The sequence below is a fragment of the Rhagoletis pomonella genome, unplaced genomic scaffold, assembly GCF_013731165.1.
Source record: "Rhagoletis pomonella isolate Grant_MI unplaced genomic scaffold, Rhpom_1.0 Rhpom_scaffold_00011, whole genome shotgun sequence".
Lineage (NCBI taxonomy): Eukaryota > Metazoa > Arthropoda > Insecta > Diptera > Tephritidae > Rhagoletis > Rhagoletis pomonella.
In genome coordinates, this window is record NW_023458565.1 from 12530960 (window position 1) to 12554665 (window position 23706).

General features: G+C 36.6%; 1 protein-coding gene across 1 annotated transcript in view; it reads left to right on the forward strand.

The window, feature by feature from the left end:
* Positions 1–23706, forward strand: part of LOC118746636 — a 142874-nt gene that overhangs the window by 59192 nt on the left and 59976 nt on the right. Inside the window, exon 3 of the mRNA XM_036480494.1 lies at positions 16151–17537. Coding sequence (XP_036336387.1) covers positions 16151–17537 — 1387 coding nt within the window. The remainder of the gene's footprint in view (positions 1–16150; positions 17538–23706) is intronic.

Below are 23706 nucleotides of genomic sequence, written 5' to 3' on the forward strand. Positions count from 1 at the left end.
TCATCACCAATTTGAAAACCTTTATTAATATATATATATATATATATATAGTCAAACCCTACAAGGAGTGCGATGATGGAAAATCAAGTCCTGGTAATGATAACTGCGATCAACAGCTGGGTAGCTGCTGCTTCAGTAACGATGGTGGTGGCGGCAGTTTCAATGGCGCTCGTGTCAGTATCGGCAGTAGTCGTGTTGGTGTTCGTTTTGGCGGTGGTAGTACCACAGGCGAGCTTATGCGCTGCGGTCCAGAGGTGCACTTCAGTCCCGACATTCAATGTGATTCGGATATGGGCATGAAACCTACAACGGGCAATATTTTTAACAAATATGTGCTAGGTGAAATTACTGCACCTAGCGCCTTTAATTCGTTTGCATCGAACTATGGCGCATCGTGTGACTCGTGTAAGGAATACGATCCATATTGGCAGGCGAAGCAGACAATCCGGCAAGATGCGGCCACCTTATTGGAGGCAATTCGCGCAGAGCTGCGTGGCGAAGTCGGCAGCAATTGCAATGATTATTTGGAAAGTGAGCTGGTGCGTTATAAGAATTTCATAATGAATTTCTCGAGTATTGCTTTCGTTCTCGATACGCTGAAATCGTTACCAGCATTGCGTACATTTCTATTGATAAATTTGCAAAATGATTTAATCAAATTAATTACAGACAATTGCCGTTGAGGTGGGGGAGCGCTGAGCGTATGTTATGCCTGCATATGTGATGCTGAGATAAATTTGTGTGCGTATCTGCTTGTTGTATGTCGCTTTAGCCATGGCTAGCGCTTTTGTAGTCTGCTCTTTGATTTATGTTCGAAATAAAGTTGTGATTTTAAATATTAATTATACGATGCTGTCAGTGTGAAAAGCTGAAATCCATGTGTTCCCGATTTTAGCTCGCAAACCAGACAGCTCTTAGAGAAAGGATTTAGTCCTCAGAAGAAGGAGAGACTGCTATCTGAAAGATCCTTGTATACCAACTTAGCATTCGCAAAAAAAAAACACTTTTTCGGAGAACAAATTCCAATGACAATGAGACTATTGAAGAAACCATTGCATACAAATATTCTCCCTTGAACGACCACTACGTAAGATTATTAGAAAAACGCTATAAGCTCGAAATGAAGTTCAGTAGAGCTGATTATTTTAATACAATTCTAGCTTAGCGAAAAAAGGCCAGCGGAGAAGAAAGTGCTCCTCTCTGTTCTCCAAACAGCTCGGGATATACATTGACTAGTGATCTAGTAGCACCAAGAGATAGCGGATGGTCTGTTGATGAAGCTTCTTTGACCGCCTAGTTGTATCACCGGGCAGCAAAACTTTACAACTTTACATGCCGGGGTTGTCGCACCAGCTCTCGCTGAGCGGACTAAATGCCTAGCTGTCGAGGGTTAGGTTGCAGGAACCCTTTCTGTTCAGAAAAATTGCTTCGAGGTTGTCCTGTCTAGCTAATTAATCAGCCTTACATTTACCTGCAATGTCGCTATGTCTTTGGAAACTGAACCGAGCCTGGTTTGATGGTATTACTAAGTTTCCTTAAGGGTGATCAGATCATTCCGAATTAGTATCGATCGCACCGTATGCGCTCCCAAAAGCTCTGATTACTGCTTAGAAGAAAAAGGTCTACTACATAAATAAATTAGTTTCAGTAAGGAATCAAAATTTTAGATGAAGCTTTTCTTTTGAGGTTCATATATGTACAATATAATTACTAGGTGATCTTAGAACGAAAAACCGGAGAACGCGAAAGTATGCTTTGCTTAAATTTTGATACTTCAAAACTTTTAACGTGTTCATCGCCTTTTCGAGGAATACCCCTACTATAAATATTGTACCTACCACAAAAATCTCGGCGTATTGCATAAATTTTTCGATGTGTAGCACCATTGGCTTCTTGAGATATGGATATCAAATGATGCCGGTAACAATAATTGTAGCTATCAATATCTATGCATATGTCGAGAAATATCGATAACGAAAAAAATATATTGACCATGGTATATGTATCTACCTATTAAATTTATTTGCATACTTCGATATATGTAGATAATAGTAGAAAAAATATCGATAAATTATCGAAAACGCTAACGGAATAATGTAACGACATGTATGTATTGCATATAACGGTATCAAATGAAGCCGATGACAATAATTGTAGCTATCGATATTGAAAAGAACAACGACAAAGATAAAAGATGGTATATTTTACGATGAAGTTTATCGACTTCGATACCGATCAATGTAGAAAAAAATTTCGATTAAGTTATCGATAACATTATGGATATTGATAAAACAATAAAATTATTGATAATGATAACCATATAAATTGTAAATACATCGATATGTTTTATATTACATTTACATTGGACCAAAATGCGTGATTTGAAATCAGTCATTTGAAGGTGTTTACACTGCTTGATCCGCATTTGCTTTGACTTCTCATCAAATGAAAAGGGAAGACAAAAACAAAATGTATGTAAACAAACACTACATTTATTATATTGTTAACGCTTTTTGGACACAAAAAGGCAATTATTCTTTGATTAAACTAAAAATGTGTAAAGCTCTTGTATAAATTAACAATTTTTACACACAAATTTCAAAGATTTATTTATTTCGTTGTGTTTGTTTTGTGTTTGAAAAATTCCAATTGTCAAAGACAAACCAAAGCTTTTGTGGAACTTTTGTTTCTGAGTGCGTTCAATAAAATAGTACGGCAATTGGAACGCATTTGTTTCGTGATTTTGTGTAAATGCGTCGAAATGCGTCATTCTGGAAATGTGAATTTGTATGGAGAAATGCGTGATTTGGCCTCGCATTTGAGGTTTCTCGCCCAAATGACGCATTTGGGCTCAATGTAAATGTAATATTAAAGTATGTTTTACGTATGGTCGTTAGATGTACAGTAGACGGTACCAAAAAAAAAAAAGTTCGCCGTATTTTTGTAAGGCCATGTTTTTCGGCACTTACAGTAGGGTCTTAAAGTGTAATACATATACCGCTGTTCTTGTCTCCTATAAATAATTTTTAACCGTCTTCAAAAAAAAGAGGAGGTTATCAATTCGTCGGAATATTTTTTAATTTTTTTTTGTATCTATCTTACCGCATAACTTTAGACCACGTTAACCGATATCTTTTTTATTTAAGGCAAGGTGGTCCCATACTAATTTGGGTTAGATCTGATCGTTGGATCATAAAGAAGTTAACGGTACTCTTAAATTTGTATATGAGAATTGAAGTCGGTTTTGTTTTTTGCTCAAAAATTACTTGTTTTGTTCCGAAATTACGCAAACGTCAAGCTGTGAAGCTGTGTTTTTCTGTGATCTATTTAAATTTTGTGTTTGATAAAGCTGTTTACGCTTATTAAAGTAAAAAATTAAAAAAAGTGTTAATAAACTTCTGGTGCACAATTTAAAGATAAGTAAAACATCAAAATTTTCCGTAGATTTGATTAATTTAACTTGATATTCTTAATTGCATGTGCCGAGTATTTTGTTTCATATAATATATTGTTGTTGTACAATTGTTTTTGTTTGTGCACATTGATTTTGCTCTTTTTGTCTTTTTGTCATTTCTGCTATTTCATCTTTGTCACAGCTGTTTGCGTTGTGTTTATTAGGTGTCTAATATACAGTGCATTTAAAACTGTTCGCTAACTGATATTTACCAGCTGATTGGTTCACTGATTAATACATCGTTTTCAAAACTGTTTTTGCTTCTAAAACCTAAAAATAAATATAATTTTAAACATGTCGTGTATCTACACCAATTGCCACGTTAAAAGCGACTCCTATGTGCCATGCTGGCTCTGCGATGGGATTGCCCATATAAAATGTGCTGGTTTGAGCGGTAGAGTATTAGACGCTATTAACGAGGGTAAGGGTCTTCGTTGGTCTTGTCAAAAATGTAGATCAACCGAAGTTGATTTATTTAAATTCTTCAGGCAGTCCAGAAATGGTTTTTCTGAGATCGGGAAGGATCTGTCGGCGCTTGTTGAGAAATTTAAGCATTACGAAAAAATGTTTAGATCTTTCACTTGTCTCGACGACCCTCCACACTCTGAAGATAGCCGTGAAAATAAAGGTGGGCATGTTATTAGTCCACCTAAAAAGACAGCCACGGATTCTAGTAAAAAAAAATCCTCCATCCCAGTCCTTAGAACTTATTAATTTATCTTCTCCATGCCCTCAGGCATTGGAGCCTCCGATTTCTAAAGCCATATCCACTAGGTCTACTTCAAAAAATAGTCAAACCGTTGATTTAACAGTGTTGCCATCAACATCTCAAGCTCCACTGTCTAACTTAGTTCCTCCGAATAATTCGGAGCCCCGCACATCAGACATCATTACCAAAAAGTTGGTTGTAATTCCTCCGAGAAGATCAATCTTTGTCTCTAGATTTGCTAAAGATACTTCTTCGGATGATATAAAGTCATACATATCGACTAAAATTAGAACTAAAGATGTATTTATTCGTAAATTTAATTTTAAATACGATCGCGATATTTCATCTTTTAAAATTGATGTAGCTTCCGAAGATTTTGATTCACTACTAAATAGTTCATTTTGGCCGACCGGGGCGTTTGTTCGCGAGTTTGAGTATAAACCTAATAAAAGTAATAATAACGTAGCTAAAATTTCTAATCTTAATTCTGATTCAAAAAACTAACTCGCAAGTCTAATTTAAGTATTTACTATCAAAACGTTAGAGGTTTGAATACCAAATTAACTGACTTATACTTAAAAGGTTTTGACTGCAATTATAATATTATTTCCTTGACCGAAACATGGCTCAAACCTCATATTTTTAATTCCGAAATTCTTCCAAATGAATATCAAATATACAGGAGTGACCGCGTGGGCAGAATCGGCGGTGGTGTTCTTTTTGCGGTGCATTCATCGATACCATCCGAGGAAGTTAGTCTTCCTGTCATTGAATATACCGAATTTAAATGTATACGTGTACAGGCTGGAAAGACTTATATTTATTTAGCTCTTTGCTACATCCCTCCTAATTCTGCCGTATCGGTATATATGCAGCTAGTTTCTTTACTTGAGACCGTAAATGCAATGCTTACGGCATCCGATTCTATGATTGTTTTGGGCGATTTAAATCTGCCACATATTTCATGGAACATCATTGACACCGACGTTGTACCAGTTTCATCTAGAGATAGTTACAATGTATTTCTGGAGGAAATGGCTGAACTATGTCTCAAACAAATAAATATATGTCCAAATAAGTTTGGAAAGGTCTTGGATCTCGTTTACGTTGATGATGTTCCGAAGGCCTCTATTAATCGGTGTGATCCCCTAGTTTTGCCGGAAGATGCATACCATCCTGCTCTTGAGTTAAACTACGAAATCATAAATGAAATACATAATAATAAGTCAAGTTCAAGTACTAGATATGTTTTTGCGAAAGCAAATTTCAGGAAAATTAACAAAGAACTTTCAAAGTTATCTTGGCCAATATATAGAGATGACGTGGAGCGTAGCGTTGAGCACTTTAATGATACTGTTTTCAATTTGTTTCGAAAGTATGTGCCAATACGTAATATTGTTCATGAAGAACCAATACAATTATGGTTCACTAAAGAGCTTAAAAAATTGAAAAATAAAAAGTCGCACTCTTTTAAACTGTATAAAAGAACGGGCTTACACAGTGATTACCTAAGGTACTCAGTTTTGCGGCATAGCTACTTTGCATTAAATAAGAAATGTTATAATTCATATTTATGTAAAATTAAGAAGAATTTAATTAACAATCCTAAATCATTTTATGGTTTCGTAAATTCAAAGCGTAAGGCACATGGTTTTCCGTCCGCTATGCATTATCGCAACACTGTATCTACCGACAGCCAACTCATTGCCAACATGTTTGCTCGGTTCTTTAGGTCCAATTATTCTGTAGACTTCCCTATAAGTGGAGACTATCCGTACGAGCTTTGTCCAATCAACTCTGCTTATATTCCAGTAATATCTGCCGATGAAGTTTTACACTCTTTAAAAACCTTAAAAGCGTCATTTAGGCCTGGACCTGATCATATTCCGACCTGTTTTCTTAAAAACTGCGCTGAGAACATCTGCGAGCCTTTAACAACTCTATTCAATTTGTCACTTAAACATGGCGTTTTTCCGTCAGCCTGGAAGGAGTCTTTCATAATACCACTTCACAAAAACGGCAGCAGGTCGTCTATAGAAAACTATCGAGGCATAGCGAAACTCTCCGCTATCCCCAAATTATTCGAAGCAATTATTGTTAACCAGCTGACATATTCTATATCTTCTTCAATTACACAATCTCAACACGGGTTTTCTAAAGGAAAATCTACTATTACTAATTTATTGGAGTTTACAACTCATGTCTCAAACGGTTTTAGAGAAAATGCTCATACCGACGTAATTTACACCGATTTCAGTAAAGCTTTTGACAAAGTATGTCACTCGTTACTCATCCGTAAACTCGACCTAATCGGCTTTCAGCCCAGTCTCCTTCAATGGATCTCATCTTACCTCTCTGATAGAACACAAAGAGTTATTGTTAATAATTGTTCTTCCAACATCATTAAAGTTTCTTCAGGAGTTCCTCAGGGAAGCCACCTTGGTCCGATTCTGTTCCTGATATTCATTAATGATATTTCTTCTGTAATAAAACATTCAAAAATTTTAATGTATGCCGATGATGTGAAACTTTTTAAAACATTGTCCTCTATCGAAGAAAGGTCTTTGTTACAAGCGGATCTGAACAACGTGGTTAGTTGGTGTAATACAAACTATATGCCACTAAACCTTCAAAAATGTAAAGTTATGTGTTTCTCTCGGAGGGCTGTTCAACCAGCTGTTTATTCAATATCAAATTATAATCTGGAGCAGGTATCCAATTTTGTCGATCTTGGTATCACAATGGATTCCAAACTCAATTTCAACCATCATATTAATGTTACAGTCAATAAGGCCAAAGGCGTTTTTGCATTTGTAAGGCGATGGTCAAAAGAGTTCAAAGATCCTTATGTTACAAAAGCTCTTTTTACCAGTTTAGTTAGACCTATACTAGAATACGGATCTATTGTTTGGAATCCCCGCTACCAAGTTCATTCAGAAAGGATTGAATCAATTCAAAAACAATTCTTGCTTTTTGCATTGCGTAATTTTAACTGGGATTCAGATTACAATCTCCCCCCTTACACAAGTCGTCTAAAGCTCATAAATTTGCCTACACTCGCAAGTCGTAGAGAAATGCTGGGTATAATATTTATCGTAAAATTAATGACAGGCTTGATTAATAGCCCGGCCCTCCTGGCTGAGGTAAATTTTAATGTTCCTTCTCGAGTGTCAAGACACTTTCGACCTCTATTTTTAAAGCCATGCAAAACTAATTTTGAACTAAACGAATCATTCCGTGGTTTATGTCAAGATTTTAACTGTCATTCCAGCACGTTTGACGTATCGGACTCGATTTTTACTATAAAGAAAGCTATTATTTCCACTCTCAATAATTGAAATACTATCTGTAGCATATCCAATCAGCTGATGAATTTGATTCTGTAGCTGAATAGTTTTAGATCTCGACACTTAACAAACTCCTGTTTCCACTACTCGGCACGAAAAAAAAAAAAAAAAAAAAAAAGTTTCCGTACGTCATGCGGACTGCGCCCCTCGTGTCGGTTGGGCGGGAATGGAGGGTAAAAAGCCGTTGGGATTTATTTATTTTTTTATTTTCATTGACGTCAAGTACATAACATGTTCTGGTACTTACCCACCAGATCTCAGTTATTATTCTATTGTACCACCCTAATGCTAGTAAAATAAAAAATCAGCAAAAATCATAAATCTGTTGCTAAGCAAGTATTTCGTTTAAACCAGTAGAACTTTTTAAATTTTTTTTCGAAATTAAACTTTTTTTAATTAGCACCTTCAGCCAAACATTTGCACCGGCTTTTGTAAAACGATTTTTTTTTTCAAAATAATACCAAAAAATTTCTATTCAACAACTAGTGAAAAATACTTTATATTTATTTATAAATGAACAAAAAAGAAATTGAGCACAAAGCATGAAATGTGATGAAAGAAAAATTTGCATAATCTATAAAGTGGTACAGCTGCAAAAGGAAGAGACGCCAATTGAAAGTGCCGCAAAAGCTGATCGAAAGAAAGGCTTCAACAAAGTGTTCAACATGTGCCTGAGTTTAAGGAATCTATGTAATACATGCAGAGGTTTGTAGCACAAAATATGTATTAAATGCATAAATTTATTAATGGACATTAGGATGCATCACTCGCAAAAAAAAAACAAATAAATAAATAAAAAAAAGGTACTTATTTCATTGGAAGATTTACGTGAGCTGGACACATTTGAAAATACCAAAAAATCCATTTTTTTTAATAAATAAAAAAAAAAATTATTTTTTCTAAAAATTAACGTCAGATGATAGAAGAGTTTAAGATTTAAAGGTCTACATAAAACTATTTAAAAAATTGTATCAACGGAATCAAAATAATGAGATTTTTTGAAGGTTTTTTCAAATCGGTCCGGCACGCGTAAACCGAAATATTTTGCGGAATTCTTAAACCATAATAAATTTTATAATTCCGGTGGAAAAGCCGCATCCTAGTGTACATACATGTTGTATGTAATTAAAAAAAAAAACTTTAAATTTAAGAAATGCTAATACATATATACAGCTACGTCTTGCGAAATAACCAATTGCTTCTAATAAACACATATTTTATTTGCCAAATTAGCAATCTAATCAAATCTGTCGAGCCTCTTATTTTTATTATTTATTTTCTCGTATATTTTTGAAAATAATTTGTGCCCTCAGTAAAGTCACAAATCGCTTGGGCGTGTTTTTCTTCTTCTTATGTAGACTCACAGACGACCACGAGGAATTTTTTTTTCGATTCTAAAAATAAATGCCTTTAATGCTTTGCTATTCACACTGTCACGTTGCTACTTATTTACTTATGTCGTCGTCTGCTTTCTGCAGCCTAATACGTACTTACACTCGCCTAACAACAGTTGAAGAAAGTGCCAGTGCCAATTCAGTCTGAAAGTCTGAAAACATTTCGTTTTCCAGTTTTCTATTGCGAAATTTTGCGATTTTTTTTTTCCAAAATTTTCTCTTAGAAATTTTGTCTACCATGCTTGCTTCCATTTTCTTTTGTCGCTATGCACTTTCTTCTGCCAACATCGCTGCTTGAACGCAATTTTGAGCAAACGCCAAAAATTTGTTTAACGAAACTATTTTTATTGTTCGGATATTTTAAAATTGTAGTCATTCCATTTGCTTGAATTCCAAACACTTTCTGTACATACATACTAGGTATTTAGTATGAAGACGATTTTTCTTTATAATAATGAATTTTTACGATATTTGAATATTTTTATTTTTATATTTTTTTTATTTTGTGCTCATAAATTATTAAATTAATTTAAAAATGACCCAAATACTTAGTTGAAACGTGCACATATACAACCTACATACATATGTAGCTCGTAGCGCCGTACACCCCTGAGACTTAAGTATTTTTGCAGGGCAATTAAAAAAAAATTGTTTGTCATATCTTCAGTATTTACCAGGGCTGCAAACCACTCCAAAAATCGTTGTGGTTCGGCTCAGTGGTTCGAACCACTCGGTTCGGTTCAAATGGTTAAAAAACAAACGTATAATTTTTATCAGTTTCTTCATGCTCGCACCTACGGCTTTTATGTGTCTGGCAAGATTAACGAACTATCGAAACGGTCTGGCAAGTGAGGAAACATCTTTTGATAGTTCCCCAAGTGACATATATAAAAATCCGCTTTTATACTATCACGAAAGTATAATTAAAATTTATCATGGTTTTAGGGTGTCTGGCAGGTGGTAGGAACCAGCTAAGTGTCTGGCAATGAACGACGTAGTTTCTAATATTATTACGATTAAAATATATAAAAACTGATCTTTATACTATAACGAATTTTAGGTGCTATTTTATACACCTTCACCACCTGCTACCAGCCAAAGCCACCACTATCCAAATTTCATAGTCTGGGTTCGATATTACTTGTGTTGGGGGCATACATATGTAGTTAAGCTTTCAGCCTTTATAAAATAACGAAGGTGTGGCCGTCGCTGGCTCTTGGGCTATCTCTGGAGTAGACAGACCTATGGAACTTTATTTGAAGCACCCAAATCCTTTACCCTATAAGATCCATACTTTCCCTAGCCGATTTCGTGTTTTCAACAGCCGACTTGGAAAAATATTCCACTTCCTACGAAATAACTACCAATGCAACCCAGCGATTGAATAGAAAATAGGTAAAAAAAGAAAACTCAGATAATATTAAATGTCACGTAGAAGTCAAAAACAAGTTTTGTTTTTCAACTACGCAGAGATTGTCAAAATCGGGAAACAAATTCTTCGTTTCCCAATTGCAATTGGAAAACTGAAATTTGACAAACTACAACGAGTTACAACGAATTCCTCACTCAAGTTTGACATAAACTCCGTCAAGTTAATCAAATTAAAAATACACGTTCACTTATCAAAATTCAGCGTAAATCATGAATTCACAAGAAGATATCAATTACCAGTTAAAGGAAAACTTTATATTTTTTCTGGATATTTTGAAGCAACCCGAAGAAGTGTTCGATTGTCGCTCACGTGAATACAAATTGGTCAGGGCGTGGCTGGATAAATTGGCAATGGGCTCATTTGAAACGACCGATGAGCTGCGACAGCGTAACATTTGTATGAGTCATCTTTTGGTTTGTTTGAACAATGGCAAGCTGACGGGACCGTTCCTTGCTCCACCAAAACAGGAACAATTTCTTGATATCGATTTCGAAGGTAAAGCGAAGCAAAAACGCGTCTGTCCGCGGCCACTGACTGGTATGAAAGCGCCTGAAAAGGCCTGCCTCGTAGCGGAGACACGCGCACCATGTGAATGTGACTTTGTGTGTTGCGATGGAGACGATGATCGGCGGAATGAGAAGAAAGACTGCAGCAACACCACCGGATCGTCATTCGATCTCATTTGTGGCTATATGACGCAATATGTGAATATACCCGCTTGCCTAAAGGAAAGCCTAAATGCAAGCTTGCCTTCTACATTGCAGCTGCATAGAGCGCCATATCACCCAAAGGAGGGAGCTACTGCTACTGCTGCTGGCTGCAAGACGACGACAACAGAGCCATCAATGTTCAATTATGGTAAAGTTGTAGATTCGTATGAAAAATGTACGGACTGCTGTGCTGGCAGCCGCCTACACATGGGTAGCGGTAAGAGTGTTGGCGACAATAGCACCGCACGTACGCTCTGCAATCAACAAGTGGAATCTGATCAGCAAGAAATGTATGGATGCATAGCGACACTCCTGAAGGCCATTGCGTCCGAGCTCCGTGGTGAGCAGACACCTGGTAGCAATGATTTCCTCGAATATGAACTGGCGCGCTATAAGAACTTCATAAAGAACTACTCACATTTGGCTGGCAACATGTTTAAGCTGCAAGACCGGCCGATATTGCGTCCGTTTTTGTTGCTGAACTTGCAAAACGATTTGGTAAAGTTGCTCCCAGCGAATATGAAGCGGGCTTTCGGTTTCGGTTGAGCATACTTGTTGGAGTGTGGGTTTAAGTGGTCGCCATCGCTCAGCCAGCTGAGTATTTCGTGCAATTCTTCAAGCTATGTGTGTTTTATGTGTATATGTTTGTGTTAGTTTTTTTCAGATCACAGTTTAAGTTTGTAAATAACAAGAAACGTACAGCTATTAACATAAAATGTTTCTAACTTCTATTTCGGTCTTCATTTTGTTCAAGTTAAGTGGAACTTACCACAGCGGTTAGTAGCCACTCCACGCTACTAGAAGATATAGAGGCTTCCTCTCTCCCACAGAGGCTCAAACGGTGGTCGGGTCCTTTCCCCGCTACTGTTTAACTTTTATATTTCAAAGCTCCCTCAACCACCAGAGGGAGTCTCGATTGTCTCTTACGCCGACGATTGCTCGATCATGGCGACTGGGAATGGAATTGATTACTTGTGTTCGAAAGTAAACGGGTCTCTCCGAGCTTTCTCGCTTCTTCACTACAAAGAGCCTAGCCCTCTCCCCTGCGAAATCCTCTGCGACCTTGTTCACCATCTGGGCGAAGGAGGTCAGGCTACGACTGGGAATTCACGTCGATGATACAACAATTCAGACGGTGAATAATCCCAAAATACTCGGAGTGACCGCTATTGTCAACAAAGTAAAGAGCCGAAACAAGATCCTCAAGTCGCTAGCCGGCAGTACTTGGGGCAAAGACAAAGAAACGTTGCTGCCAACAAACAAGGCAATAGGCCGGCCGGTTTTAAATTACGCAGCACCAGTGTGGTCGCCGGGGACTAGCAGGACCCAGGGGATGAAGCTACAGACGACACAAAACACTGCACTTAGGACAGCGACTGGATGCCCTCTGATGTCGCCAGAATACCACCTGCACGAAGAGGCGAAAATGCTGCCCGTTAAGGAGCATAACAATGCTCTGCAAGCAGTTTCTGGTTGGGAGCCATAGACGTGGCCACCCAAATAGACAGCTGCTTGCAGAGGAGCCCTCGCCGAGGCACGTCAGGAGGCATCTATATGAACTGACGGACGAAGTCCAGAGATTCATTAAGCAACCTCTGGACCCGTCAGCTCATAGACAGGCCCTGAACGGCATTCACAGGGAGTCAGTCTTGAGTTGTGTAGACTCCAGACCTGTGAATGCCGGTCTAGGCGCACAACCACCGCACATTTACGAGACGAAGCTTCATCTGCCTCACGAGACAAGAACCACAATAGCCCAACTTCGCTCTGGCTACTGCAGCAGGTTAAACTCATACCTGAGCAGACTAGACGCAGATGTGCCAAGTGAGTGTCCGGCATGCAGAGAGACCCTTATAAATCGAAACATCTCTTCGTATGCCCGGAAAAGCCAACAACCCTAACGCCTTTGTCCCTGTGGACCGACCCTATTGAGGCTGCACGCTTCTTAGGGCTGCCGTTAGCGGAACTTGACTACAACGACTGAGATATTAACCGATCTGGGCGAGGTTATTGTAGCCGCTACAACAGCAACAACAACAACCGACTTTAAACCATTCTTAGGCAAGATAATGTTTTTATTGCGATTGTCACAAACAGGTAGATTCTTTAAAAAATTATCTAACCCTGACAGTTCTTCTGGCGGAACTAGACCATTATGCAACGGTCAAATCCATTCAGGTTCTAGCTCATCCAGCTAATACATATCAATACCTTAACCGAGAAAGGCCCTAACTCATTTTCTTTTGAAACCCAGCGTTCTAGAAATGTCCGCAGATTACTAACTAACTCAGCTCATCTACAATCAGGGTTGGGTGCCTTTTAGTTTAGTTTGTCGCAGGAGTCTGACGCGAATAAATCTGCCTGATTTTGCTATTACGTGCTAGTGCTAGTAAAGGCCTCGGCCAAACATGCTTCTAGGTTATCCAGAGGCAAATTTGTACCTTACACGCACACCCTGTGATGTTGAGGCTGTGAAAAAATTCGTGCGGATTCGATCGTGGGGTGATCACTAGAGCTGCAAAAATATCGAAGTCAGTATCAATATATCGAGTATTTGGTTTTCGTTTGCTGTCATAGATTTTTTCGATATCGATTATGGCACCTCCATTTTCTCATTACTTATTTTAGCGGCAAACACCATTACTGAATCGGAATTTGTAGAAAAAATGTTGGTCCAACGATTTGTAGCCAACTTTATGTTTATTATTTGTATAGGTCTTTAAAGGTGCTATTTTATTTTAATCCCTTATTATAGAAAAGAAATCCTACTTCTCTGAGAAAATATCTTCAGTCTGCGGAATGAGCTTGAAAAATTGAAATTAAGCGTGGTAATATAAATTTTTTAAATTTTTACAAAGACTTGTGTAGACCAAATTCGGACCTTGTTTCCTATTATATTTTAATCAATAATTAGTGCGAAGCTCAAAATAAAGACTAATTGATTAAAATATTAATGCCACTTACTTTTAATTTTGCCAATTTATTTTTGTATGATTTTATTGGTCGCATTCGAAGTAGAAAAATGCCTGAAACTTCGATTAAAATCGCATCAAATGAAGTGAAAAGACTGTGCACTGCTTCTGGAGAAATGCTTGGTACCATTTTAGAAGGTGGCACAGTGGTGCTTTTTAGCAGGATAACTCTCATATCAATGCCAGCCTAGGATAAGACTTTCATCAAATTCTAAAATTTTTTCAAAATATTTTAGTTTTTGTACTTGTAGTTTAAAAATGTGAAAAATCTAAAATTTTGATCCACGCGTTTGCACAGTGGTCGGAGAAGCGACAAATTAGAAGGGCTGCCGGATCGTAGTATTTTTGTTATACCATGCCCGAAAACGCCATAAAATTTATAGTTTGAAAGTTGACAGCTGTCAAATCAACTGCCAATTTCTCTAGAAATAAAAAAAATATTTTTGAAAATACCACTGATTAGGTTTTTATGCACGCTAGACACGAGTTTTGCCGAATTAAAACTTTGACAGTTGACAGGTGTCAAATGGACTGTAAATTTTTGTAAAAATAAGGCAATCTTAAAAAAACGCTGATTAGGTTTTTAGTCATCCTGATCACGAATTTTATGTCAAGTTAAAATATTTATTTTTCTAAAAATAAGAAAAAATTTTCAAAAATGTTGCTTTAGACACGCTAGTCTCGAATTTTATGTCAAATTAAAACCTTGAGAGTTGACAGCTGTCGAATGGGCTATCAATTTATCTAGAAATAAGGAAATAATATCCCAAGAATTAAAACTACTAGGTCTTAACGCGCACTGATCTCGATCACACTCAAACTTTCATATATGTATTACGATTTATTGTATTCGAATCGAATTAAAATGAATTTATGATCAAGTTATGAAATAATAACAGTAATTATATTTGTAAATGGGGGATTGTTCGGGCCGTCTGCTATCTGTTCAGCCCAAACAATTTGAAGAATTTTTGTCTGTCTGTCTGTATGTATGTTTGTACGCGCATCACTCGAAAACTAAGGCATGGAATTAAATACAGTTTCAACCGATGTATTGCTAGAGGTCTAACTTAAAATATAGAACAAAAAATTAGAGAGTTGCCACCTGTTTGAAATTTGTAGTTTAAGTAAATTGGTAAGATAAAGTAAATATTGTAATATGGCTGCCGAAAAAGAGGTTTAAGAAAGCTTACAGGCGAAAATATTTTTGTGAAAAGTTGCCACCCGTTTGAAATTTTTAATTTAATTTAATAGATAAAATAAATTTAATATTGCAATATGGGTATCAAGCAGAAAAGGTTTAGGAAAGTTTACTACCGAAAACATTTTAGAGGATCTTTGCCACCTGTTTGAAAAATTTTATTCAATTAAATTGATAAAATAAATGGAATATTACAATACGGGTATCGAACAACCCATAAATACTTTTAAGGCGCAGTGAAGCACGCCGGGTATTTGCTAGTTTTTAAATAAAGTTATTCAGGTTAGAATTTTCGGAAATTACGAATTTCTTATAAAATTAAAAAAAAAACTTAAAAAACCATGGGTGCTACACTATATTGAATTTATATGTTTATTATTGATTTCATCATTTACTCCTTCTGGCGACTCTATTCATAATTATACAAAAAGCAATAAAGTTTTTTAGTGTGCATTTTATTTCATGCCCCTATGTGAATAATTCTTATAATCTACTATTTTAAATTGTGATAGATGGCAACCCTATTTCAAAATGTGTTAGTTTAAAGCTTTTTCCAACATTATTCTTATGCTATAAATAGTGTTGGTATTTAAACGTTAAAAAATATTAATTTTTTCTCTGGGTGGCAACTCTCTCATAAATTTTCAATTGAAACCGGCTTGAATACTTTCAGTTTTATAAATTACACTTTTTATTACACTGGGAAAACAATTGGATTTGTTTTTTTTTTAAAGAATTTTTCAAGATTTTTTTTTTCGCTTTTTGGACTGTATGATTTTCATGACCCTTCTGGTCATCCCTGTGTGTCAAAGGATACTGGGTTATTGTATCATAAGTTCCTACATAAATTTTATTGAAATAAAATGATCATCGAACTGTCCCACTTGCAGCTAGTAAATTAATTTTCCTTCTTTCATTCGCCTATTTACAGGACGCTCCAACAAATCCGAACGTCAGGATGTCACCGATGTCATGATGAAAAATCAGCAGCAGCAGCAGCAGCAGCAAATTCAAGTCCAAAATCATTCCAATGCCATGTCACCACAACGTTCATTATCCGCAGCTGCATCTTCCGCATCGTCGTCTGCGTCGACAGCAGCATCCACAAAACGTATCTCCTCAAGTATCTCCGTGCAATTGCCAGCCGCTGGCTTAGGCTCACGCCCACCCAGCATCATTTCTACAAGCACCAGTCTCGACGAGGGCGGCTTCAATGAACCCTCACCCGAGATCAAAGCCAAACTAAAGCCCGCATATGACTTTGAAACAGTCAATGGACGAGCGGTGAGTGGCGTTAGTGCCGACGTCGACGAATGCGACCGCAGTCAGCCAACAGCGAATGAGGAGGCAGAGAAGCCCAGTTTGAATTATGTTGATGTGGGCTATCGCCTCAACCCGGATGGTAGTGAATCGCATGAGGTTTTTGGCGAATCCGAGCTGTACGACACGGCTAAAGTGACTGAAATGCACAAGAAATTCCATGCCAACGGATTTGCGCAAGAAACAACGACTGTTTATGCGACCATAAAAACTGAGGTAACAACAGCTGCCGTTGAGCTGTACTACCCAGGTGGGAAGCTAGCTAAGGAGAGAGAACGAGTTGGAGCTAGCTTATTGCATTCGCCCACAAAATCTATTGGCAGCGGTAGTGCCGGCCTCAGTGGTTCACCGGTGAAATCGGCGGCGATCTCGTCACCGCCAGTTGGTGTGGTTTCGCCCATACGCCGACGCAGCTCAGATGTGAGTGTGAAGTCAACACCGCCCATCTCGCCAACATCAATCGGCAGCGGTAGTGGCAGCTGCAGCGGCACCGGCACCGCAAATTCGACATCGACCAGCAATACGCGCTCAATTGCGTCGATTGCTGTGGCAGTGGCGGGCAAGGGGGTGGTGACACCCATCGCCTCGCTGGCTGCACAGGAGGAGGAGTTCGATAGCTCTGAGTTGCCGGCATTGCCTGAGCGACCACCACCATTGAGTGCAGTACAACACGCAACTATAGCGACTGCAGTCGGCGTTGGTGTTGGGCCATGTAGCGCTTTAGATATGCAGGATCTGGAGTATGCAGACAGCAGTGCTGGGGAAGATGAAGATGATTTGATGCGCGCAATTGGGGACGACGATGACGACGATGAAGACGAAGTGCTGCAAGTGGAGGTGAGCGAAGCAACGCTGACGACAGTAGCCGAGGAGGGTGAGGAGGAGACGATTGTTGTGGCAGCGGCCGGTGCGGTGGCGGCAGATGTAGCAATACCGCGCGAGGACAGTCTACCGGATGACATGACTGCCGACGAAGCTGAGCGACTGTTGAGCTCGAGGTGAGTGTAAATTGAAAATGAAAATGAAAATAAGTGCATTTTTGGCATGCTTAAAGGTACGCAGAGATAGTGAATAGAATTTTGAAAAGTAGTTAAAAATTTATTTATTTAATTAAAGACAATTATTTGTAGCTAATATATTTATTAATGCATACAGTGTAGTCTGGCTGGAATGAACCACCGCAGCGCCTAACGTTCCGAAAGAGTAAACGTTAATGTGTCTACTGCTCTGGCTAGTGAACAATTGTTAGTTGGCGTAGAGGAAGTCAATTTTACAGTGCTATTTCGATAAAAGATATTGTGAAATTGCCTTGCCAAAATTAGTTCACTTTACCCAGACTAAACTGTACTTATATATTGACTATTAACGTAGTCAGCATTTGAGCAACCTTTTTTTAGAGTATTTTAGTCTTATCAATTACTTGTATCTCTTCCGCTGTTTGAGCCTTTTTTCGATACGACCAGAGAGTTATTTCGAAAAGGAAGCAAAAAAGTATCGAGTATTTTTGTGGATCGAGTTCTTTGGTATCGATACTTTTCAGGATCGGGTATTTTTCAGAGTACTGAGTACTTTCTTTAAATATACACATGTTGGTAACATTTCAATGTAGAAATCTCACAAGCTGGCAATATTTTATTCAAATTAATATATGAATCCCAAATTAGGTCAAATGAATGGCTAACTGTACTGGGTACAAGTATTGCACTTGAAAATTATTGAAACTGCAAATTGAGTACAATCATTTCTGAATACCGTTAAATGTAAATAAGTAAAAAAAACTCAGTACTTTTTAAGTCTATTCGACACATAACACTGAGTACTTTGAATTGATCCTGAGTACATGTGTCACAGCGATTTTTGGAACAGAGTATTTTGAGTTCTGAGTACTTTCGAGTTCTTTTAAGTTCTGAGTACTTTCGAGCTCGTTTGTGAGTACTAAGTTCTTTGGATTACTCAGTATAAATACTTCTAAAAATCGGGTGCTGTCGATCCTTTTGAGAATCGAGTTCTCTGAGTACTTTGGGATCGATACTGCCCAACACTAAAAAAGTCAACGCCAGTTTTCCCTTTAAAAAGCGAATTAAATGACAAAAACAAAAACAAAAAAAAAAAAAAACGAAAAAGCCATCAGCAAAAAAATGTGATTTTTTAGCCGCTCAAAACTTGCATTAACTTTACTAAAATTTTATAATCCTGTTAAAAAGCTCGAAATTTAGAAAAAAATTATGGAATTTTTCTAAATTCTGTATAAAGTTCGAAAGTGAAAAGTATATGGGTTTTGTTAAAACATGAACCATATCCTTATAAAAATTTAGCTAGAAAAACATTGCGATTAACTATTTGCGACCACCACTGTATGTTCAAAGATTTAATTTAGCAATGGCGCCTAATCTTATACGTTCCGAGAGCCCCAGCTTTTCCAAACATGCATTTAATTTAACAGATATCAACGGATAGACGTATGTATGTACACTAGGGTGGTAAAAAAAAAAGAAGTAAAATCGGAATTTTAATGCTCTCAGCCCCTAGGATAGATAGTTCAAGACCGAAAAACATTATACCCCTGTTTGTTTTTTATTTTGAAATCAAAAAATGTTTAGAGGTCACACAAAGCGCTCAAAATTTTCCTTGTATTTTATATGGGGTTTTCCCCATTTTCGTAGAAAATTTATAGAATTTTTGAAACTCAATATTTTTCGATCGGAAAACTTTGTTTCTGTTCAGGATACTTCCAGTTACTATACCCTATTATTTATTTGACCAATTTCTCATAGTAACTATTTTTTATAGGACCTCTAAAAACCTGAAAAAATGAAAGGGGTAAAAATCGGTAGTTTTAAAAAATTGTATAATAAACAATAGGGTATTATTATCGGCAGTCTCATGAAGAGACACAAAAATATTGATTTTCAAGAATTCTATACCATTTCTCCGAAAAGTTGTTTTCTTCCCATATAAAAATACATACAAAATTTTGAGCGCTTTGGGCGACCTTTAATATTTTTTTTTGATTTCAAATAAAAAAGCATGGGGTATAATTTTTTCAGTATATGGATAATCTTAGGGTGTGCGATCATTAAAATTCCGACTTTGCTTTATTTTGGGTCACCCTAATTTACACAAATAATCATTTGCATGTATTCGCATATGTTGGCTGCCACTGAATGCATGTGCTTAGAATTCACGTTTAAGTTATCTACTTGCATATGTGGTACTTGCATACATATATCTCATAATGAATTAACCTTTTAAATAGCGTTTAAAACTTTTACCAAAATGATTTTATGCAACCCCTCAATGGATATGCGAGTGTGTACATATATGTATGTATGTATGGAGTTGTCCAAACGTACATGTGTAGAAATAAATATCTGGGTAAATACTTAGGTATGGACGAGTATATCCGCTTCTATGCTGAGGCTGAAAAAAAGTGCATAATTCAAGACAGATTGAGAATTAATGATTTGTGGTAGGAAGGTGAATGCACATACATACATACATAGAAACTACATATGTGTTTGTATTTTTCAAATATGTACAGATTTACCTACTCATAAGGCTCTCAAAAGCAAGCATATGTATATATGCATGTAATATTCTTAGCGTTGCATTTAGATAATACCATTTGAATAATTTATGTGCCGCATTTTGTTCAAAAGGTGAAACGAGACATTTTATGCGCTCAGTAATGGTAGTACACGAGTGTTTGTTCTTGAGCCGCTAAGAGTGCATTGATAGAAGCATACTTAAGGGCGCTTCAACAACGCTCGTACACTTTGTGCTAATGAATGGAAATTCGCTGAATGTGTTTTTTTGTTTGGTTTTTAGGTGTCGTGTTGTGAAAATGAATTCTTAATTTTGCGAAATTGTGAATCTTTTAACTGAACTTTGAATGAAAAGTACCAAAATATCGGCAATTTTAAGCTGCCCCCGAAAGGCAGTTGGTTTTTTGGAGAAGTAGGCCATGATTAAATTAAAACTGACCGGAAGTTAATTTTTTTTTTAAGACGATATACATGTTTTTACCACAAGTTCGTATTCTGCGCATAAAAATACGTAATTTTTGTTTGAAACTTTTTTTTTTAACGGAAGTATCTTTTTCAACCTCTAAATGACCTTCGAACTTTAGCTCGTCCTGGACTGCTAAAATGGACGAAAATGTTTTTATTGGAAAACGAAGAAATAAAAATCACCAAGTCGGGAATGCTCTATCTTTTGGTCGTATTACCGTCTACCGGTTACGACCGGAAGTGGGCTTAACAGACCGGAAGTCATTTCCGACAAAAGTGGTGTGTTTTTTTGGCAGAATCTGAATCTGTGGTAAAAGCATTTACTTCCCATTAAAAGAAAATGCACTTGCGATCAGTTTGAATCACTTCCGGTCGAAATCCAAAATCGGTAATACACCCAAAAGATAGAGCATCCCTGACTTGGTGATTCGCATTTTTCGATTTCCAATAAAAAAAATTTAGTCCATTTTAGAAGGGGTGGACGGGTGGAGTGGTGGTCCGGGACACCCTTTATAGTGCTTATCATAACTATACGATATCCACATATTAACCAGTTTTGATATTTTTTTCCATTATTTAATTTTAATTATTTTTTTTTTTATAAAAACTTTGTTCAATCCATAACAAAAACCATATAAATCCAAGTTTCCAACTTAGGATCGTGCCAGTATTTGTTAACTTTCTGAAGGTACGAGGTTCGAATACCGTCAGGCGCTTCCTTATTTTTTATTTATTTTATTTTTTTTTTGGTTTTTGTTTTCGAACCATGAAAAGGCGCATCTGTGAAGAGCAGAAGAAAAGCGCGCTGAACGAAAAATTAAAAAAAAAAAACAGTCAAAAACGTATCCGATTCAAAATAATTTGCGGTTGTTTTCTGTACATTGTTTCTGCCCCACAATTCTTTTTGCTTTTTCGGGTCCATTTTCACATTTTTTTTTTCGCTGGCTGGGTTAATATCAGCAATTTTATTTACAAGACAAAATACATTGGGATCATATTAAAAAGAATATTTAAAAAAAAAAAAAACCGGTTAATATGCGCGTAATTAAATTGAATATTTACCAATATACAGTACTTTCGTTGACATTTATAGTAATATCAATTACGTTTCTGATTGATTTTAATATTTTTTCCCCCTTAGTGTAGTGTTTTCTTTTCTCCATAAATTGGTTTTAGTTTCAAACTTTTAGAACCATATCGATCGTTAGCCCTTACGAAGCTTTTTCTTTTACATCCAGTGCACAACTACTTATGCAATTCAAAATTACCCAATTTAGTGCAGCATTTCGTTTTCATCTACTTAAATTTAATGCAACCATAAATGCAATGAAATTTCCCCAATCTTATTACATTTGTGCCATACACTTTGACGCCTTTTTAACGGTTATGCGGTCATTTACATCGGTCGTGCGGTTGCAGAATAATCAGCTGCTTTTCAGAGTGCGGCTGCAGTTAGAAAAAAAAAACGAAAAAAAAAAATGCAACCCACACACATAAATAGTATGCATGTCTACATTATATTCGTTGCCAATACATGGGCAACCGGCACTGCTTTATTCAACAGTTGATGTTAGATTTGTTGCTTTTTTTCGTCGGTATTTTTTTTTAATTCGAATTTCGCAGGGCTTATTCAAAGAAATTCCGTTTGCGTATTTAATTTTGTCAATGACAAAATAACTATGTTAAAATGCTTCGTCATTATGGCAATGTAGTCTGTAGGGAAGTATGTATGTTTACATTAATGTATGAGTGTTGCGTACACACCCTCAACTATGTTGTGTCGCATGAAAAGCTTGTTTTGTGTTGGTACTATGCACATTGTGCCTTTCAATTGCTTTATATTCTCTGAGTTCCTTGACACTTTATGAATGACTGCTAGCATACCTACATACATATACACACATTCACTTACTTGGTCCATATGTATCTGTGTTTACACATACTCGTAAGTACCTGCATTTCATAATGCATAGTAGTTTCTGTAGTAGGTACTGTCTGACCGAGTGACTGACTGACTGAGTAACCGAGGCGATCTCATCAAAGTATACATCAGCTCATTTAGGTTCCGCTTTCTCCGTTGTGCTTACTTTACATACTTACATACATACATATGTAGTACATTCATTCTCTGCACGATGGAATTTATTTTTCTAAAGCCATAGAAAATATACCGGCAAAAAGTATACAAAATACTAATTTAAATGATATGTTTGAAAATTAAAGGAGAAACCGTATTTTTGGTTTGATAGATGAGCATGGTTTCCTACCAATTGGTGACATATGTAATGACGAGCGCATGAGAATTACATACCTTTTAGAGAGACAGACCACGTAAGAGGCTTGCATAACAATACATAGTAAATATGTGTATGTGTGGCCTTACAATGAGGAATTCAATCAAGTTTACCGTTTTAGTGCACTCTACATTGCAGAAATATATGAGGGATTCACAACGGTGTCATAAGTGTCGTATTGTTATATGTCGTAAACTTTAAAGGCTTTAATAAATGTTTAGAGAACTTGAAACCACAACCAGCTATTTTTAACACTGCTAAAATTCATAATTAGGGGATTCACAAGACGTGTTAACCGTCGTAAAATCTTAAGGTTAACATCTTTTTTAATTAAAATGGTTTTAGGGGATTTCTAACTAAACCGAAATTCTTTTAAACTGATAAAGAATATATAATTAGCCAACCCCCCCAACCATTTTAACCGCTATTTTACATAAACAAGTGTTAAGCTTAAGATTTTACGACGGTTAACACGTCTTGTGAATCCCCTAATTATGTCTTTGATATTACTTTGCGAACCCCCTTAATATATTTTTTAGGCGTTTAAAGCTTACGACATAGAACAATACGACACTTACGACACCGTTGTGAATACCCCAATAGAGAATATATTTTTAAATTTCTGTTGTAAAAAGCCTCATCGATATTATTTTTGTTATCCATATAATTTTTTATTGATACTTTTATAATAGATATCAGTTTTGTTATCGACACTTGTTTTTTCGATGTTTTTGTTGTTTTCTATATCTTTGTTTTACTTGATTCTTTTGTTGTTTTCGATATATTTATTCTCTATATTTTCGTTTTCGATACTTCTGTTGTTTTCGATAATTTTGTTGTTTTCGATAATTTTGTTGTTTTCG